This window comes from Oxyura jamaicensis, chromosome 4 (assembly GCF_011077185.1).
Source record: "Oxyura jamaicensis isolate SHBP4307 breed ruddy duck chromosome 4, BPBGC_Ojam_1.0, whole genome shotgun sequence".
In the NCBI taxonomy this organism is placed as follows: Eukaryota; Metazoa; Chordata; class Aves; order Anseriformes; family Anatidae; genus Oxyura; species Oxyura jamaicensis.
In genome coordinates this window covers 63,210,096-63,224,428 of record NC_048896.1, presented here as the reverse complement: position 1 = coordinate 63,224,428, position 14,333 = coordinate 63,210,096, and the positions used below count along the sequence as shown (strand labels likewise).

Sequence of the window (14,333 nt, the reverse complement as noted above, 5' to 3'; positions counted from 1 at the left end):
TAATAATAAAAATACTATTAGTTGTAGTATTTAAAAAAAAAAAAAAATCAAAAAAAAAACACTCCACTTTCTTATTCGTTTGCACTTTTGTGACTGCACCTGTACTCCTTTGCATCATGAAGATGATCAATAGTCTGGAGCATTGGATGTATGAGGAAAAACTTGAGACTTTCAGCCTCTACCTCTTTGGGAAAAAACAAACAAACAAAACAACAACAACAACAAACACCTATAATATCAAAGTGTGTGTGTATGTGTATGGGGAGGACATGACTTAAAGGATATTGTTTTAAAGTGCACGTACATGTTGCAAGTGCTTCAGGTCAGCTCCAAGTATGATAACACAGAACCATGTATTCTCATACACCGCTCTAACTGAATGCATGTGTCCCTCTGCTGGAAAAAAAAAAAAATAAATCATTCTCACAATGTTTTCAAGGCTTTATATATATATATATATATTCTTGAACATGCAAATGAAATACTTCTTCAATACAACTGAAGTGAAATTTGTAGTGAACTTCTGTGAAAGCATTACAAAGGCTTCAGTAAAACAAAGTATCGGTGTGATACAAAAGGATTTACAGTCATATACTGGGCAAAAAGTTTAAATTAGACATTTGAAATGCAAAGGTTACAGTTGCATCTCACTTCTTTAAGAAGACTCTCTTTTTGGTTATTCAACTTACATATTTACCAAAGGTTGTCCATCAGTGTTTACCAAGCTTTATTTTACACATTGTATCTTCCTGCTAATTATAAATGAAATTACTCCAAATATACTTCTCTTCAGTAATTTAGAAACACTACTTGTATATGAGTTTTCCAACTGTACACAAGTCAAAATTAACTCTATTAAAATTAACTCTTAGAAAATAATTTCCTTCTTGTCAAGTCTTAAGGGATTGAAAGTCATTAGTACCTAACATTTCCTTTTCATGTAAAAAGTTGTTTCATCCGAAGCACAGCAGGGTTTAGGGCTATGAATATGGAGCAAACTTGGTCCTAGAGCAGTGTTCTCCCTCCGTGATTGCAAAACTGCCAGAATTTGTGTGTTAACAAGGTTTAAAAGTAAGGTATAATTAAGATATTTCAACAATTCTGTGTGAGAAAAGACTGGCTGGCTGTGTTTTAGTAATGTTGATGGGAAAACACAGTAAAGGAATTTCCTGTTCCAGCTCAAACTAAGCATAAAAGTCTCTTGTGAAGCATCGAGTTTTCACTTGTGGGCCGCATTTCAGAACGACGGGAAAGGATGTTCTTCAGGCGATGGGCGAAGGCAAACCCTGACGGCAGCCCGAACGGCGGCCATGACCGTACCACAGCCCCGCCTGAGGCGCGGGGGGGACGGGGACCCGCTGGCCCCTAGGGGGCGCGAGGCGGCTGCCGCTCTCCCGCCCTCCTGCCCTGCCCCTAACGGTCGCCGCGCGCTGATGACGCCGAGGCTCTGCGCCGCCAACGGCCGGGCCTCGCGAGCAACGGCTGAGCCTCGCGACTCCACGGCCGCTCCGCCATGAGGGAGGCGCCGCTGTCCAACTGCGAGCGGCGCTTCCTGCTGCGCGCCGTGCGGGAGGGCAAGGTGCGGGGCCGCCTGCCCTCACACCCCCTGCCCCTGCCCCTTCACACCGCCCCGGGGCCGGCCGCCCCCGCGGTAACCGCCCCCCCCATGTCTGCCTGTCTGTGTGCGTGACCCCCTGTCCGTGTGTCTCTCTGTGTGTGTCGGTTCCTCACAGCGGCTGGACGGGCGGCAGTGCTACGACTACCGGAACGTGCGCATCTCCTTCGGGCCCGACCGCGGCTGCTGCGTGGTGGAGCTGGGCAGGACCAGGTGGCTGCGGCTCTCCGAGAGGGGCACCGTGGGGAAGTGGGGGCCGCAGGGGGGGGCGGGACTGTGTTTTGGTGTAGGCCATAAAATAACAAGATAACAAGTCTAACTTTGCATCCCTTTATCTAGTGATCTTCTGTTATGTTTAATTGCCTTCCACGTATCAAACGCCCTTCTGTGTATGTGGAAGAGTGAAATACATGCACTTACATAAATATTAAGTTACTGATTCGCCAGCATTTACGTCCAGTTTTAATTCTGAAGTTTAGGAGAACGTTCTGATCTCAGCAGTTAGTTCTCTCCATTGTTGACTAGAACTTAAACCTGTTGACTTGACCGAGAAATACAAAATAAAAGCCCAAATGTACATATTTTGTTTCTAGTGGTAGGTTTTTCTCCCACCAAATTCTGTACCTTAGTGGTTTGTTGCCCTCCGCAGGGTTCTTGGCCAAGTATCATGTGAACTTGTGCCCCCAAAGCCAAATCGGGCTACAGAAGGGATACTGTTCTTTAACCTCGAGCTGTCACCCATGGCTGCACCTGGTTTTGAGCCTGGCAGGTATGTAGCTTTCTTAAAGACTTACAAAAGGGCCACTGTTTTGAAGCATGTAAGTGTGAAGAATAATTATATTCAGTTTGGGTTAATTTTGTTTTAACAGGCAGTCTGAGTTACTGGTGAAACTGAACAGATTAATAGAGCGATGCCTGAGAAATTCCAAATGTATCGATACTGAATCTCTCTGCGTTGTTGCTGGTGAAAAGGTATGAAAAACTATCAACTTCAAATGGTTTTGAACTAAAGGGTATGTATAGTCAGTTTTTCAGGTGGTCTGTTTTGTTTCAAAAACTAAAAATTAAGACCTCGGGTTAATGTAAGGATCCATCTGACTGTAGGTATTTTTAACTTACAGATCTATACAGACTTTTTGAAATAATTGGGATCCTGCACACTTGAATATTTATTTGCAAAACAAATTATGAGTCATACTTAACTGTTGTGTATCTTGTCAAATTAACCAGGTTTTAAATCTAGAACACTGGGTGTCTTGCGTATACCAAAATTTTTCATCCTAATTTCTCAAGGAAAGACCCAAAGAATATATGTTGGTCCTTTTTATGATTCAAAAACTGAAAGTGTCTTGAAAAGCAATAGCTTCTCTGGAATCACGTTTACTCATTACCAAGCAGTTACGTTTGTTTTTTTTGCAGGTTTGGCAAATCCGTGTGGACCTGCACCTGTTAAATCACGATGGTAACATTATTGATGCTGCAAGCATAGCAGCAATTGTAGCCCTGTGTCATTTTCGCAGACCAGATGTCTCTGTGCAAGGAGAGGAAGTGACAGTGGTAAGTCATACTAGATCCCAGTACAGTATCTCGGGTAGCTGTTCCTTTCTGTCTGAAAGGAAGGAACTAAATGTTGATGTAAGCAGATAAACTCCAAGATATGTAGAGTCTGGGGGTGCATGTATTCCTATTCAAAATGTAAAAGGGTAGTAAGCAAGCCCGCTGAGTGTAAAAATATATCAACTTCAATTTATGGCAACATTAATTGCAAAATGATAGGTATTTTGCAGACTGTTTTAACGGATGAGCAATGTTTCAACCATGTATATGTATATAAATGTATAAGAGTGATGAATGTGCTGAATTTGCATATGTAGGTAGTAAACAGGATTACACAAGAAGAGCAATAAGATTGTTAATATTTAGATGATGAATGTTTGCCTTTTTTCTTGCTTGTTATTTCTTTAAATACCTCTTATGCAATACATCATTTTAAAACCAAATGAATTTTGTAAATAATTGTCTTCTGGGCTAATTCTTTTCCAAGTACTCTCCTGAGGAGCGTGATCCTGTCCCCTTGAGTATCCACCACATGCCTATTTGTGTCAGTTTTGCCTTCTTCCAGCAGGGGTAAGGTGTTTTTTTTCTTAAGTCTTTCTTGACAGAAACAGCTTATTGTCAGTTTTGCAGAATTAATTTTAAACATAGAGATTTGTAGGAAAAAAAAAAAAAAAAGCAACTCATGCTGACAGACAGATTTCCTCAAGTATTTTATCAGAAGTGAAGAGCCACAGACGTATATACGTATGTATACTGTGTGGTGCTGGTAGCCAGCTGCTTTCACAGGTGATAAGAAAACTTTCTTGGGGGAGTCAAACACAGCTTCAAACTTATATTGTTGTGTTATATTTAAAACTTTGATTCTAGGACATATTTGTTGGTGGATCCAAGCGAACGAGAAGAACGTGTAATGGACGGTCTCCTTGTAATTGCCATGAATAAACATCGTGAAATTTGTACTATCCAGTCCAGTGGAGGGATTATGCTACTAAAGGATCAGGTAAATCTTTTCCTTGACTGGTCTTTGTCTCAGGTGTAAACTGCTTCCTGGGTTGTAATCTTGATATTGTAATATCCTTAATATTTTGAAGCTAAGGAAACAGCTGTCAGACTTCACTGGAAAACATCAAGTATTTTTAGACCCAGTGGAAGAGTGCTACTGTGCATCTATGCTGAAGAACAGGTGTAGAAAAGGACCATTGTTTGGTCAGATAGGCATTTTTTTCCCTGTGATTTGGCAGTTGGAGGCTGTAAACAAATTCAGGCTGTGTCTTAATGTACAGCTAGAGGTTGTTATATTAACCTGTTGGATCACCTCGTCGTGTATCCGGTCCTTTAGATACCTAATTTTAAGTGTTACTCCTGTCATCTGTCCTACAGCTCTAGTTAAAAATACCATGCTTTCGTGATGGTAAACTGTTGCTGTGTATGTAACAGGTTCTGAGATGCAGTAAGATAACAGCTGTTAAGGTTGCTGAAATAACAGAACTAATTCAGAAAGCCTTGGACAACGACCAGAAAGTTAGGTGAGTGCTTTGGGAAGGGATGGAAGTGAGCATTTAAGAAATACACTAAAAATTGATGCAAACTTTTAACATGAACAGCAAATTGTTTTTCTTTGTAATTGTTTTAAAGAACAAGTATTAGTATATTTGAACTTTGAGAGAAAACATCTATAAATGTGAAATAACCTTGAAATAACCTTGAAATAATGTCTGTCATTGTTAACTAGGAAAGAAGGCGGGAAGTTTGGCTTTGCAGAATCTATACCAAATCAAAAGATCACTGCCTTCAAAATGGAAAGTGCTGCTGTAGACACCAACAATGTGGAAGAACAAGCGGAAGAAATCATAACTAAAGCTGACCCTCCTTCAGAAGTGTATGTTTTCTGTTTCTTGTCCAGGAAAAAAACAGGTTTCCCCCTCCCCACGTTAGTCCCACTAGCAGATAAACACCCAAGATGTATCCCAGCTCAGGGTAGCCATATAGCCATCAGAGGGAATATCAACATCGTATTGGTTTTGGTTCTAACTGCTTTTAGGTAACTTAATTCCTAGTATCTCCAACATTTTTCTTAACTACTGCAGTTTTGCCACACCAATATTGCACACTCCTGGGACAGCCCAAATTGGGGAAGGAATAGAAAACTCCTGGGGAGACCTTGAAGAATCAGAGAGGGAAGAGGCAGTGGAAGAAGAGGCTGAAAGTGCTGCCACTTTTGAATGCCAGAGAATGGAAACGGAGGACACGAGTACGAAGAGCAAAGCTAAGGGTGAGTATTCATTTGTCTCGATACTGCATACACTTACATTAAAAAGTGCAGGATGTCCCTCTTGTAGCTCTGTGTGAGAATTATACCCATTGGCTACTTGGACTTCACCTGGACAGGTCTTGTTTTCTTCAGAAGAAAACTTGTTTTCTGGACTATAGCAAGAGTTCCAGGTTAAGCCCTAGCAATTGTGACCCTGCTTTTCCCCTCTCAATATCTTTTTAAAAATGCTGTGATTATTAGTTACAGGATTTGTTACAGAAACTGATCTTTTTTTTTTCCTTCTAGATGAACCCATTGTGCTGTCTGACAGTGAAGAGGAAGAAGTTGTCATCCTGGAACCACAGGAAGTACCAAACAAAACAAGGTAACTGCCACTTGGAATTAAGAGGGGGAAGGAGCTGGTAAGGAATACCAGACAACAGAACAATGACAATCTGTGCTGAGAACTTTGGCAAGGCCAAGAAAGGTCTCAGTGGTTCAAGAGGACTAAATAGCAGCGAGGAGCTTTAAATTAGGGCTAGTTTGCTCCCATCTTGGAGGCCAGTCACTCAGCTGACCTGCAGCTGTCTGAGGTAGTTACAGAGACTTGACTGATGTTAATCTCTCCAAAGGGAATGCGAGCGTACACATGGATTTGAATCAGCTGCTCCTTACAGATGCTGTAGAGAGTTTATAGGCTGTGCTACAGCTAACTCTAAATTGTATCTCAGAGAAGTTAGTGCTACTGCTGTATCTCTACTCTAGCCTAAACCTTCACTATTGTATTTAGAACACTTTCGAGGAAGTGTTTGAACTTTGCACTGAGCATGGTGAGTGGTTGCACTGTTACAGATGATCAACCCATGTTCCTTTGAAATAAAACAATACATTTATTTGATTTAAAATGTTGTTTGCTCACAGAACGCAGACCACCTTGAAACAAGAAAATACAAGTAAGAAAGCATTTAACAAAAGGAGGAGAAAGAAGAGAGCTGCTCGTTAAAGTCATCTCTCCTTCAGTAATGTAGGATAATAAATGTGGTTTGTTATTACTGAATTTATTTTTGTAGATAATCTCTTCTACCCCCCTGCTTCTGATCCTGCTTCTATGTATATTTTATAAACTTACTGTATGCAGGTTAAAATAAAGTCTCTGGAAGTGAAATTCTTTGGTAGCACCCAGCTGCAGCACAGAACAGTCAAGTCCCCCATGTATGATGCATAGTGTTCTTCACAGAACTGCCTCAGCAAATACTTAATTCTGAAAGGAGCTGTATCTAGTCAAGAGTTCTGTTGGTAAAAGGAATTGCAGTTTTAGTGTAATGCCCCAAAGAGCTGCTTTTGCTTAGTATAGGTGTTAACAGTGTGGAACTATTAAATTCCTTAGAACGGTCTTCATAGGGGGAAGGGGTGTGCTGTGCCTATGACCTTGGTTACTCCATACCTTAAGGCTTTGTACAAAAAGCAGCAGAAATGCAAGTGCTTGACAGCATAGGACATCTGGCCAAATCCCAGGAGGCTGACAACATTTTCCATATACAGGCAACTCATACTTCAGCAAGTTTTATAAAAAGTTTAATTAAATATTACATGCAACAGACATGAATGCTTCTTGAACTATATTTGAAGACTTGTGCTGAGTTGAAAATGAGGCAAAACAGAAGAGGTTTCCACAGTAGTTCACCTGCCTGTTTTGTTTGAAGACCAAGTCACATTAGAAACGTGCACATATTTACAAGAGCAGTAAGGACTATTTTACATACAATCATTGATCTTGATGAAATACAGGCAAGAGAAAAGTTATGGTCATGTATGCTATGCCCCAGGGTTACTTTTAGACTTTAATGCCAAAGAAAATCGCTCTCCCCTATCCCGCCAGTAGCTAAACCAGTGCATTTGCTTAGTGTCAGTTCTTCCAATCCAAAATTGTTGTCAAGAGCATGAGAACAAGTGAAGATTTTCTTCTTCTGCAGCACCACAAGACCTTAAACTTCTTCAGGAAAAAGAATGATATATTTTGCCCCTACTTTCTCTCTTCTTCATACGTAACAGCTTATACCCTATGTCTCTAGACACTTATTTTGAAAGGAAGCAGAGGACTTATAGTGGATAGGCAAAACAGTAGGACAGCACAACCTGGGAAAGGCCCAGCCTACGACTGAAGCTTTTTTATTTTTTAAGGCTGTAGAGGAAGCTGTACCAGACATTGTATGCTGAAAACAAAGCTTAGGAAGCAGGGGAGAACTTTTCTCTGTGCTGTGGAACACTAATAGAATGGCTTCCATCCAAAACAGAGCAAGGCAACATTTCATTAAGTAGTAAATAATAATACCACAACTGAGGCCTTTTCACTTCAGTACTAATACGTGCTCTTTGCTGGGGTTCATAAGCGTTCCTTAAACTATTTATGTTCCACAGTTTGTTACCAGTAGCTGCCACAAGGTCGCAGGAAGAGCAGAAAATGGTCAGCCACCATTTTAGGTTGACTTTCCAAGGTCACCAGCTGCTGCACAGCTGTGGCACACATGTTCCACTATGTACGAACTCCCTCTCCTGCAAGGTTAGAGCATTTCCAATGCTAAGCAGACATGATACACCATGCAGTTTTTCCCAACTAGTTTTTAGCTTTTTCCAGTGGCAAGGTACTGAAATTAAGCTAACTGACAACTACTCGAGAACATGGTAGCCCAATTAAGTATGGCTCTTCATTAAACATTAGAACAAAGCACATCCTAAAAAGCTTAGATTAGCCAAAAAGGCAGCCTCTGCTGCATCCGTCTGCCTTAACCGGATGAGCTGCCTCCCCGTGGCTAGACCAGTTTTGTAGCTGAGTGGTCCGTGAAGGGCTCAGGCTGCAGAGCAGAGGGGGGGGCAGGACAGCAGGTTCTTAGTTACCAAATCAAGGCATGTACAAGGCATGTAAATTGTCTCACCATAATGCAGGCCTGTCCGCTTGATAGAGGTCTGAGTATTTTTTTTTAATTACTTTTATTTTTAATATAGCCCTTGCAAACTGCTTCACACCTATGTAGAATTCATACCGCTACCATTAGGTGTGCAGATCCCCAGTGCTGAATCAACTCTTAGTTAAGTGGCACAGGTTTCAGCCCTTGCCACAGGTCTAGAACTGAATTCCAATTTAAGATGGTAGTACTAACACTCAGTGATTTTAAGGTATTGGCAAGACCACTAACAGCAGATGTAAAGTTTGTTTATTTGCCAACCTGGAAATGGCTCTGTTAAACCCACTTCCATGCATTCACTACTTGACATACACAAAGAACGGGGTAGGGGCACATCACTCACTCCATTGATACAGGTTGAAGGTAGAAGTCCATTTCATCTAGTGACAATTATGTGCTACTTTGCTCATGTAACAGTTCTAGTAACTAAGGAATAAGACCAGTTGCTTTACATTTTTGCTGCACGCCACAGAGGAGCCCCTCCCCAGTGAGAAGGATGTACAGAATTTGTGCCATTCTGCATGTAGCCTGCACACATCTCTTCTTGGGGCCACAGAGCAGCAGCTCCCATCCTGCAGCTGTAACGCTCCACCACCTCTGAAGAGGTGCAAGCTCAGCAGGCTGGTGGCTAGAGCCCTCTTACTAGGCATTGACAGGCTGGGGCGACAGCTAACACATTAGTGGGAATATTTTCTGTGTATCCTAGTCCTAGCCATGCAGTCCCTGCAGCAGAGCACCCAACCTGATGAAGAGCCAGCAATCATTAAATACAAATCATGGCACATCCTAGGCAGTCTCACGGAAGTCACTTTCAGGGAGGTGTTTTCCTCACAGCTATACAGTTTCTTCCAGTATTGCAGCTGTTAAGCCACGTTTTGGATCTATACTAAGTCTCAACGTAAACTAGACAGTACAAAAATACTGCTGTGGAGTCCAAGTCACTCTTGGAAGGAGAAAAAGCCCTACTATAATAATAATGCACTGCTAGTGATACTGTCTAATCTCTACTTAGATAAACTGTCTCAGACTTCACTTGGTCTGCATGGTTAATCCTGTGCTTGAAGACAACATTCTTATTACAACACAGCGAAGTATTTTAACAAGATTGCATGTACAAAAGATTTACATTAAAACCACATAAAACTAACTTCATAATTAAGCTCATCAGAACCTGTATTAATATTTTGAGTGATCACACCTAGAATTTTGAACCATTCTTAAAACTGTACATCATTTTCTTGTAATATACATTTCTCTAAAAGATCAGTCTCTTGATCATTACAATAAATTTAGTGTCTCTGGTGGGTCAATAAGTGATACTCCATGGTACCTAGAGAGGAGGGAAAAAAAAGACGCAGGATGTAATGTCGCTCAAGTGCTCTCTGCTGTAAAGAATAACAGATACTGCAGCAAAGCACATTTCTCACAAGGCACAGCCAGCAGGAAACGTCTTGGAGCTCCTCAGCCACCATGCCAACACAGATTTTTAGGAGCATTAGGTACCAACTCCTGCCCACCAGTTGCAGGAATTTCGTGAGAACTCCTCCAGTGTCTACCTGACCACTCAGGCAGCACTTTGGGTAGTGCCTGCCGGCCTGCTGAACAGGAAGCACTGCTCAGCAAAGCATCGGGCAGAAGCCTTGAGAAGTCTCGTCAGCGTTTCGCTTACAAAGGTCTGGTCTGACTTTAGTTAGCCCCCCCCCCAGCCCTCGTTAAGTAGTTACACGCTAGAGTATCTCCAGCATAACTACTAGCTTGCTGCACGGCCCTACCAATACTTACTTTGTACTCTTGTACTTTTCCCTTATGGACTGTTGTGTGTGTTGTGCTGCTTTGAGGTAGGTCCTGTGTAGGTCCACGAGGCAAGGCTTGATGTGTTCAAGGGTGTAGCCTGTCACTTTGCACAGAGATTCAGGCTGAGAGAAAAGAAAAAGCAAGAGGAGCATTTGAAGACGTTTCTGTCACATGGATGAGCTGGTCGAGGTTTTCAGCTTCCTAATAAAACACTGCTGTCCTATGAGGTTGAGATAATGAGACTCTGCCAAGCACCAAGTAGCTTAATACCTGCTGTTCAGATTTCAGCAGTTCCTGTAGATTTACGGTAATCCTGAAATTCTCATATTCTTTACAAGGCAGAAGCCGAAGCATTCCTTGCTCTCTTTGTGTAGGCTTTGTGCCCACTTCCTCATCCCAAGGAAGCTGCTTACAGCTTTGAGGAGGATCCCCAGAACAGTGCCTCCACAGATGCCTCTGCGTTCCCACAAAAGGCTCCCCCCAACCTTTTCCAATACCACGGGAAGCAATCCGTCCTTAACAGGCTACTGGTGTGGAGGGGCTACGACTGCTGCAGCCCAAACTGAGAGCACAACGTGGGCCCAGCGCTCAGAACTTCGCATAATACACCAAGCACACAGGCAGCGGCTCAGGTCGTAGTGCTACGTACCCAAGTTTGTCCAGTGATCGTATAGCCTGCTAGATGAAACGCTGCAGCAGCGATAACTGACGGCAAGTATTTCAGGTAGGGATCAGCATCAATGAGAGTGAGTTCTCCTAGATACTGCAAGAGACAAGAGTGAGAGTCATCTGCTTCCAAATGGAAGTAGAATAGCATTCAACAGCTTCACTAGGACCATTAATTAAGCTTCCAGTCCTGCCACCAAGTGGAGGAAGAGCTTTTACAAGTTTCCACTCAGAGCCGGCCCACAGGTTTGTTCCCTTCAATTAATGCTGCTACTCTATTCGAGACAAGGTTGACACCGATAAAAGCAGGCAGCAGCACAGAAAGAGAGTGAGTGCACCGAACCACCTCTGGCTCTGAGCATCTCTAAACAGCAACAAAACATGAGGACTACAATCAAAAATACTTCTCTTCTAGCACCTACTGTAGCCGCTGTCAAACACTGTTCTCATGTATGGTTTTCTAACACATTTCTCTTAGAGGTATCTACGGTCAAGAGGAAAAGGTGCAGTTTGGTCTGACCTCTGCACAATGAGACAAAGGCTTCCATTTTTAGGAGCTCTGGTACCTGTGATACAGTTAGGATGTTACATTTAGATTAACTTCAGCTGAGACTGTGCTCTGCTGAGAAAATGGCTTCAGGACTTAGAGCCCACTTTGAGTTAAGGGAAAAACAGAAGTCCTTTCTGCCAAAGTGGTGGGTGGGTGCGTGTGTGGCAGTGTTAGATAGGAACGAGGAAGTACCCATCAGTGAAACAAACCCTGGATTAAAATTCATCAATCTGGGCCTGCTTTGAGTAAGCATTCATGCTTGGGCCTTGCCCAGTGCCAGACCACAACAGCAGTGGAGTATCTCGAGCAGTAGCAACAAGACCATTGTCTGCACAAATGCAGCACCACTCCTGGAGGAGCACACAGCACACGGTGCACACTCACATGTGTGAAAATTACCAGGAGATGAGAAAGTCTAGACAGAAGAACCCCGTGCCATTTGTTTTCTACAAATACAGATCCTGCAAGGTGCGTTAATGATTATGTAACTCTCAAGTGGCACAGACCAAGCCAGTAACTCTTACCATCGATAAGCTTTCAACTTTAGCATTTGTCTGCTGATGCAGGAAATACTGAGTGAGGAACTGATTGATGGTTGGAGCTGCCAAGTCAAACGACAAAACCTTCAAAATTAAGTGCTCCATCCTTAGAACTTGCTTCTTGTTGTAGGTGTCATCCGTGATGTAGACAAACTCTGCTACTTCAGGAGGGTAGATTTCCTCAAACTTTCTGCCATGAGAAACAGTTAAAAGCAAATATTTAAATACTAGAAAACCAGGCAACTAGCAACATTTAATGAAAACCAGCATGCCAAATTAAATTCCGACTTGTGAAGTAGTCAAGTACAGTTACTGAGTGAGTTTACTGCACTCAGTTCAGTAGGTCTTGAATCACCAGAACTTGAAATTAGCGCTACAATAGGCTGCTTTTCTAGGACTAAGCCATTTGGCTTTGTGCACATTCCCTCAAATACCATTTAGAAGCCCTTTGCTGCTGTAGCTAGAAATAACATCCTCGCATTAGGCCAATCTACAAAGATATCCCAGACCCGTGCTTGCAGGGTTCATATAGATTGCCAGGCTCGGAAGTAGAAAACTGCTGCCTTTTCACCTAGTGTGAGGCCCTCCGTAGTCAACCCAACTACAGGCATCAAAAACATGATAGCTGCAAGATTTCTGCCTATATGAGACCAGCAGGAAGACTTTTACACTAAGGAATTTCACTTACGATGCAAGCAGCATAGCTGCAGTACCCACAAGCTGAAGTTTTCCTCTCAAAACAGACATTGAAGAAAGAAACCTATCAATGTAGTTTACAGCTAAGTGCAGGGTTTCGTTCTGCAATTTGTATTCTTCTCCAACTTCCACCAGCCAGTCCACAAGAATAGCCCGCATGTTGTTTGTGATATCAGGTTGCTTCTTCATGTAGCCTATTTTAGGCTTGCATTTCACCTGTAGGTTTAGATGACAGACAAGACTGAGTTTGGACGAAGTGCCTGTAGGGAAACACTTATTTATGCTCCATTTACCAAGAGATTTTTAACAGGTCAGAAGTAAACAATGGTAAACGTAGCATCTATTACTTCAGTTTCTGTAATCTCCCTAACTTGTGTTGAGTGCATAGCACAGTCAACTTTATCACAAGAAACTGGTCTTGTGTTCACAGCAATAAGCACAGTATTTAGCTATTTCTACCAAGCTTTACTTTAGTCACTGTAGCAGTAACTGGTGTTTCTTTACTCAGCCCCAATTTTTTCCCCCAGTAAGCTGCATGCAAATAAGAAAATAGGCGGCATCTCACCTCCATTTCCCTAAGGTACGTATGGATATCACTGATGTAGTCTGGCACATTATTAACGTTTGGTCTTTTCTCTTCCACTTCTGAAGTTATTGAAATATCCATAATACTTGGAGAATCTACATGGAAGATAACAGCCACATGAAAACAGGCACCGTCAGACCACTCCCTGGCAGTGCAGGGAACTACCCTGTCCCCTAACATGTGGATGGGGGCATCACCAGCGTTTGGGCTGTCACTCAACCGGACTGTGAGTTGAGGAGACTATAGGGAAGCCAAAAGGTTACTGCAAGAAGCTTCCTGTTCCCCTTGCCCTTCTTTCCCCTAGGTATAAAGGGACGTGGAACGCTTCTGCAGATATGTAGTGCTGAGTGCACCCTGTGCTATCTCGTTCCTTAGCTGTGCATCTCAGGGACTCAACTACTGAGGCTGGAAACGGGTCAGGAGGACCAGAACTTTCCGTAGATGCAGAACTGGAGCATGACGAACCCAGCCCTCGGACATGCACAGGAGCATTGCTGAAGGCTGCTGCAGCGGCTCCCACTCGCTACGTGCTGGGAAGGGCTCACAACACCTACACAGGCCGCTACACGGGGGAAAGTTCTGTCAAGTTTTGCTGGAGTAAAACCCCTTCCAGCTCTGTGCTGGCGAAGGGGGAGGCTCCCCCTGCGGCCAGCAGCCGAGGGGCTGGGCCAGGCCGCGGTGCCTCGGGTTCCCGCTCTGCCTCCCGCAGGCAGCGCCACGCCGCCCCCCGCCCCGCCGGGCCGTGCCGGCAGGTCCCGCCCGCCCCGCACGTACCGAAGCTGAGCTCCATGGCGTTGCCCAGGGGCGCCAGGGGCCGCCGCTCCCCGAGGGCCCCGACGGCGGCCCGCAGCCCCATGCCCAGCGCTGCCTCCTCATCCTTCTCCTCCTCCTCCTTCCTCCGCCGCTGCGCCGCGGGGCCGCCCCGCCGCCGCTCTCCGTCGGGCTCATCCCGGTACACGCTGAAGGGCTGCGGCGGCGGCTGCTGCTGCCGCCTGGGGCCGTGCTCCCCGCCGCCCCCTGACAGCTCCCCGCCGCCGCAAAATGGCGCCCGCCCGCCGCCCTGCTGCGCGCCCCGCAGCGGGCCCAGCGCCACGCGGGCGGCGGCGGCGGGCGGCG

General features: G+C 44.1%; 2 protein-coding genes across 2 annotated transcripts; one reads left to right on the top strand and one right to left on the bottom strand.

Annotated features, from left to right (window-relative positions):
- Positions 1–1,419: 1,419 nt before the first annotated feature.
- On the top strand, positions 1,420–7,271 carry EXOSC9 (exosome component 9). The gene is made up of 12 exons (XM_035325290.1): positions 1,420–1,579; positions 1,734–1,828; positions 2,265–2,384; positions 2,485–2,587; positions 3,035–3,172; positions 3,660–3,742; positions 4,040–4,172; positions 4,610–4,698; positions 4,905–5,051; positions 5,260–5,444; positions 5,730–5,808; positions 6,345–7,271. The coding sequence occupies exons 1-12, from the start codon at positions 1,514–1,516 to the stop codon at positions 6,424–6,426; spliced, it is 1,320 nt and encodes a 439-aa protein (XP_035181181.1). The 5' UTR covers positions 1,420–1,513; the 3' UTR covers positions 6,427–7,271.
- A 1,129-nt stretch (positions 7,272–8,400) lies between these two features.
- On the bottom strand, positions 8,401–14,313 carry CCNA2 (cyclin A2; the record flags this gene model as incomplete). The annotated part of the gene is made up of 7 exons (XM_035324373.1): positions 8,401–9,716; positions 10,169–10,302; positions 10,830–10,943; positions 11,921–12,125; positions 12,624–12,847; positions 13,197–13,312; positions 13,992–14,313. Coding segments are annotated over 7 exons (1,167 nt in total), but the record flags the coding sequence as incomplete, so codon positions are not given.
- Positions 14,314–14,333: the final 20 nt, after the last annotated feature.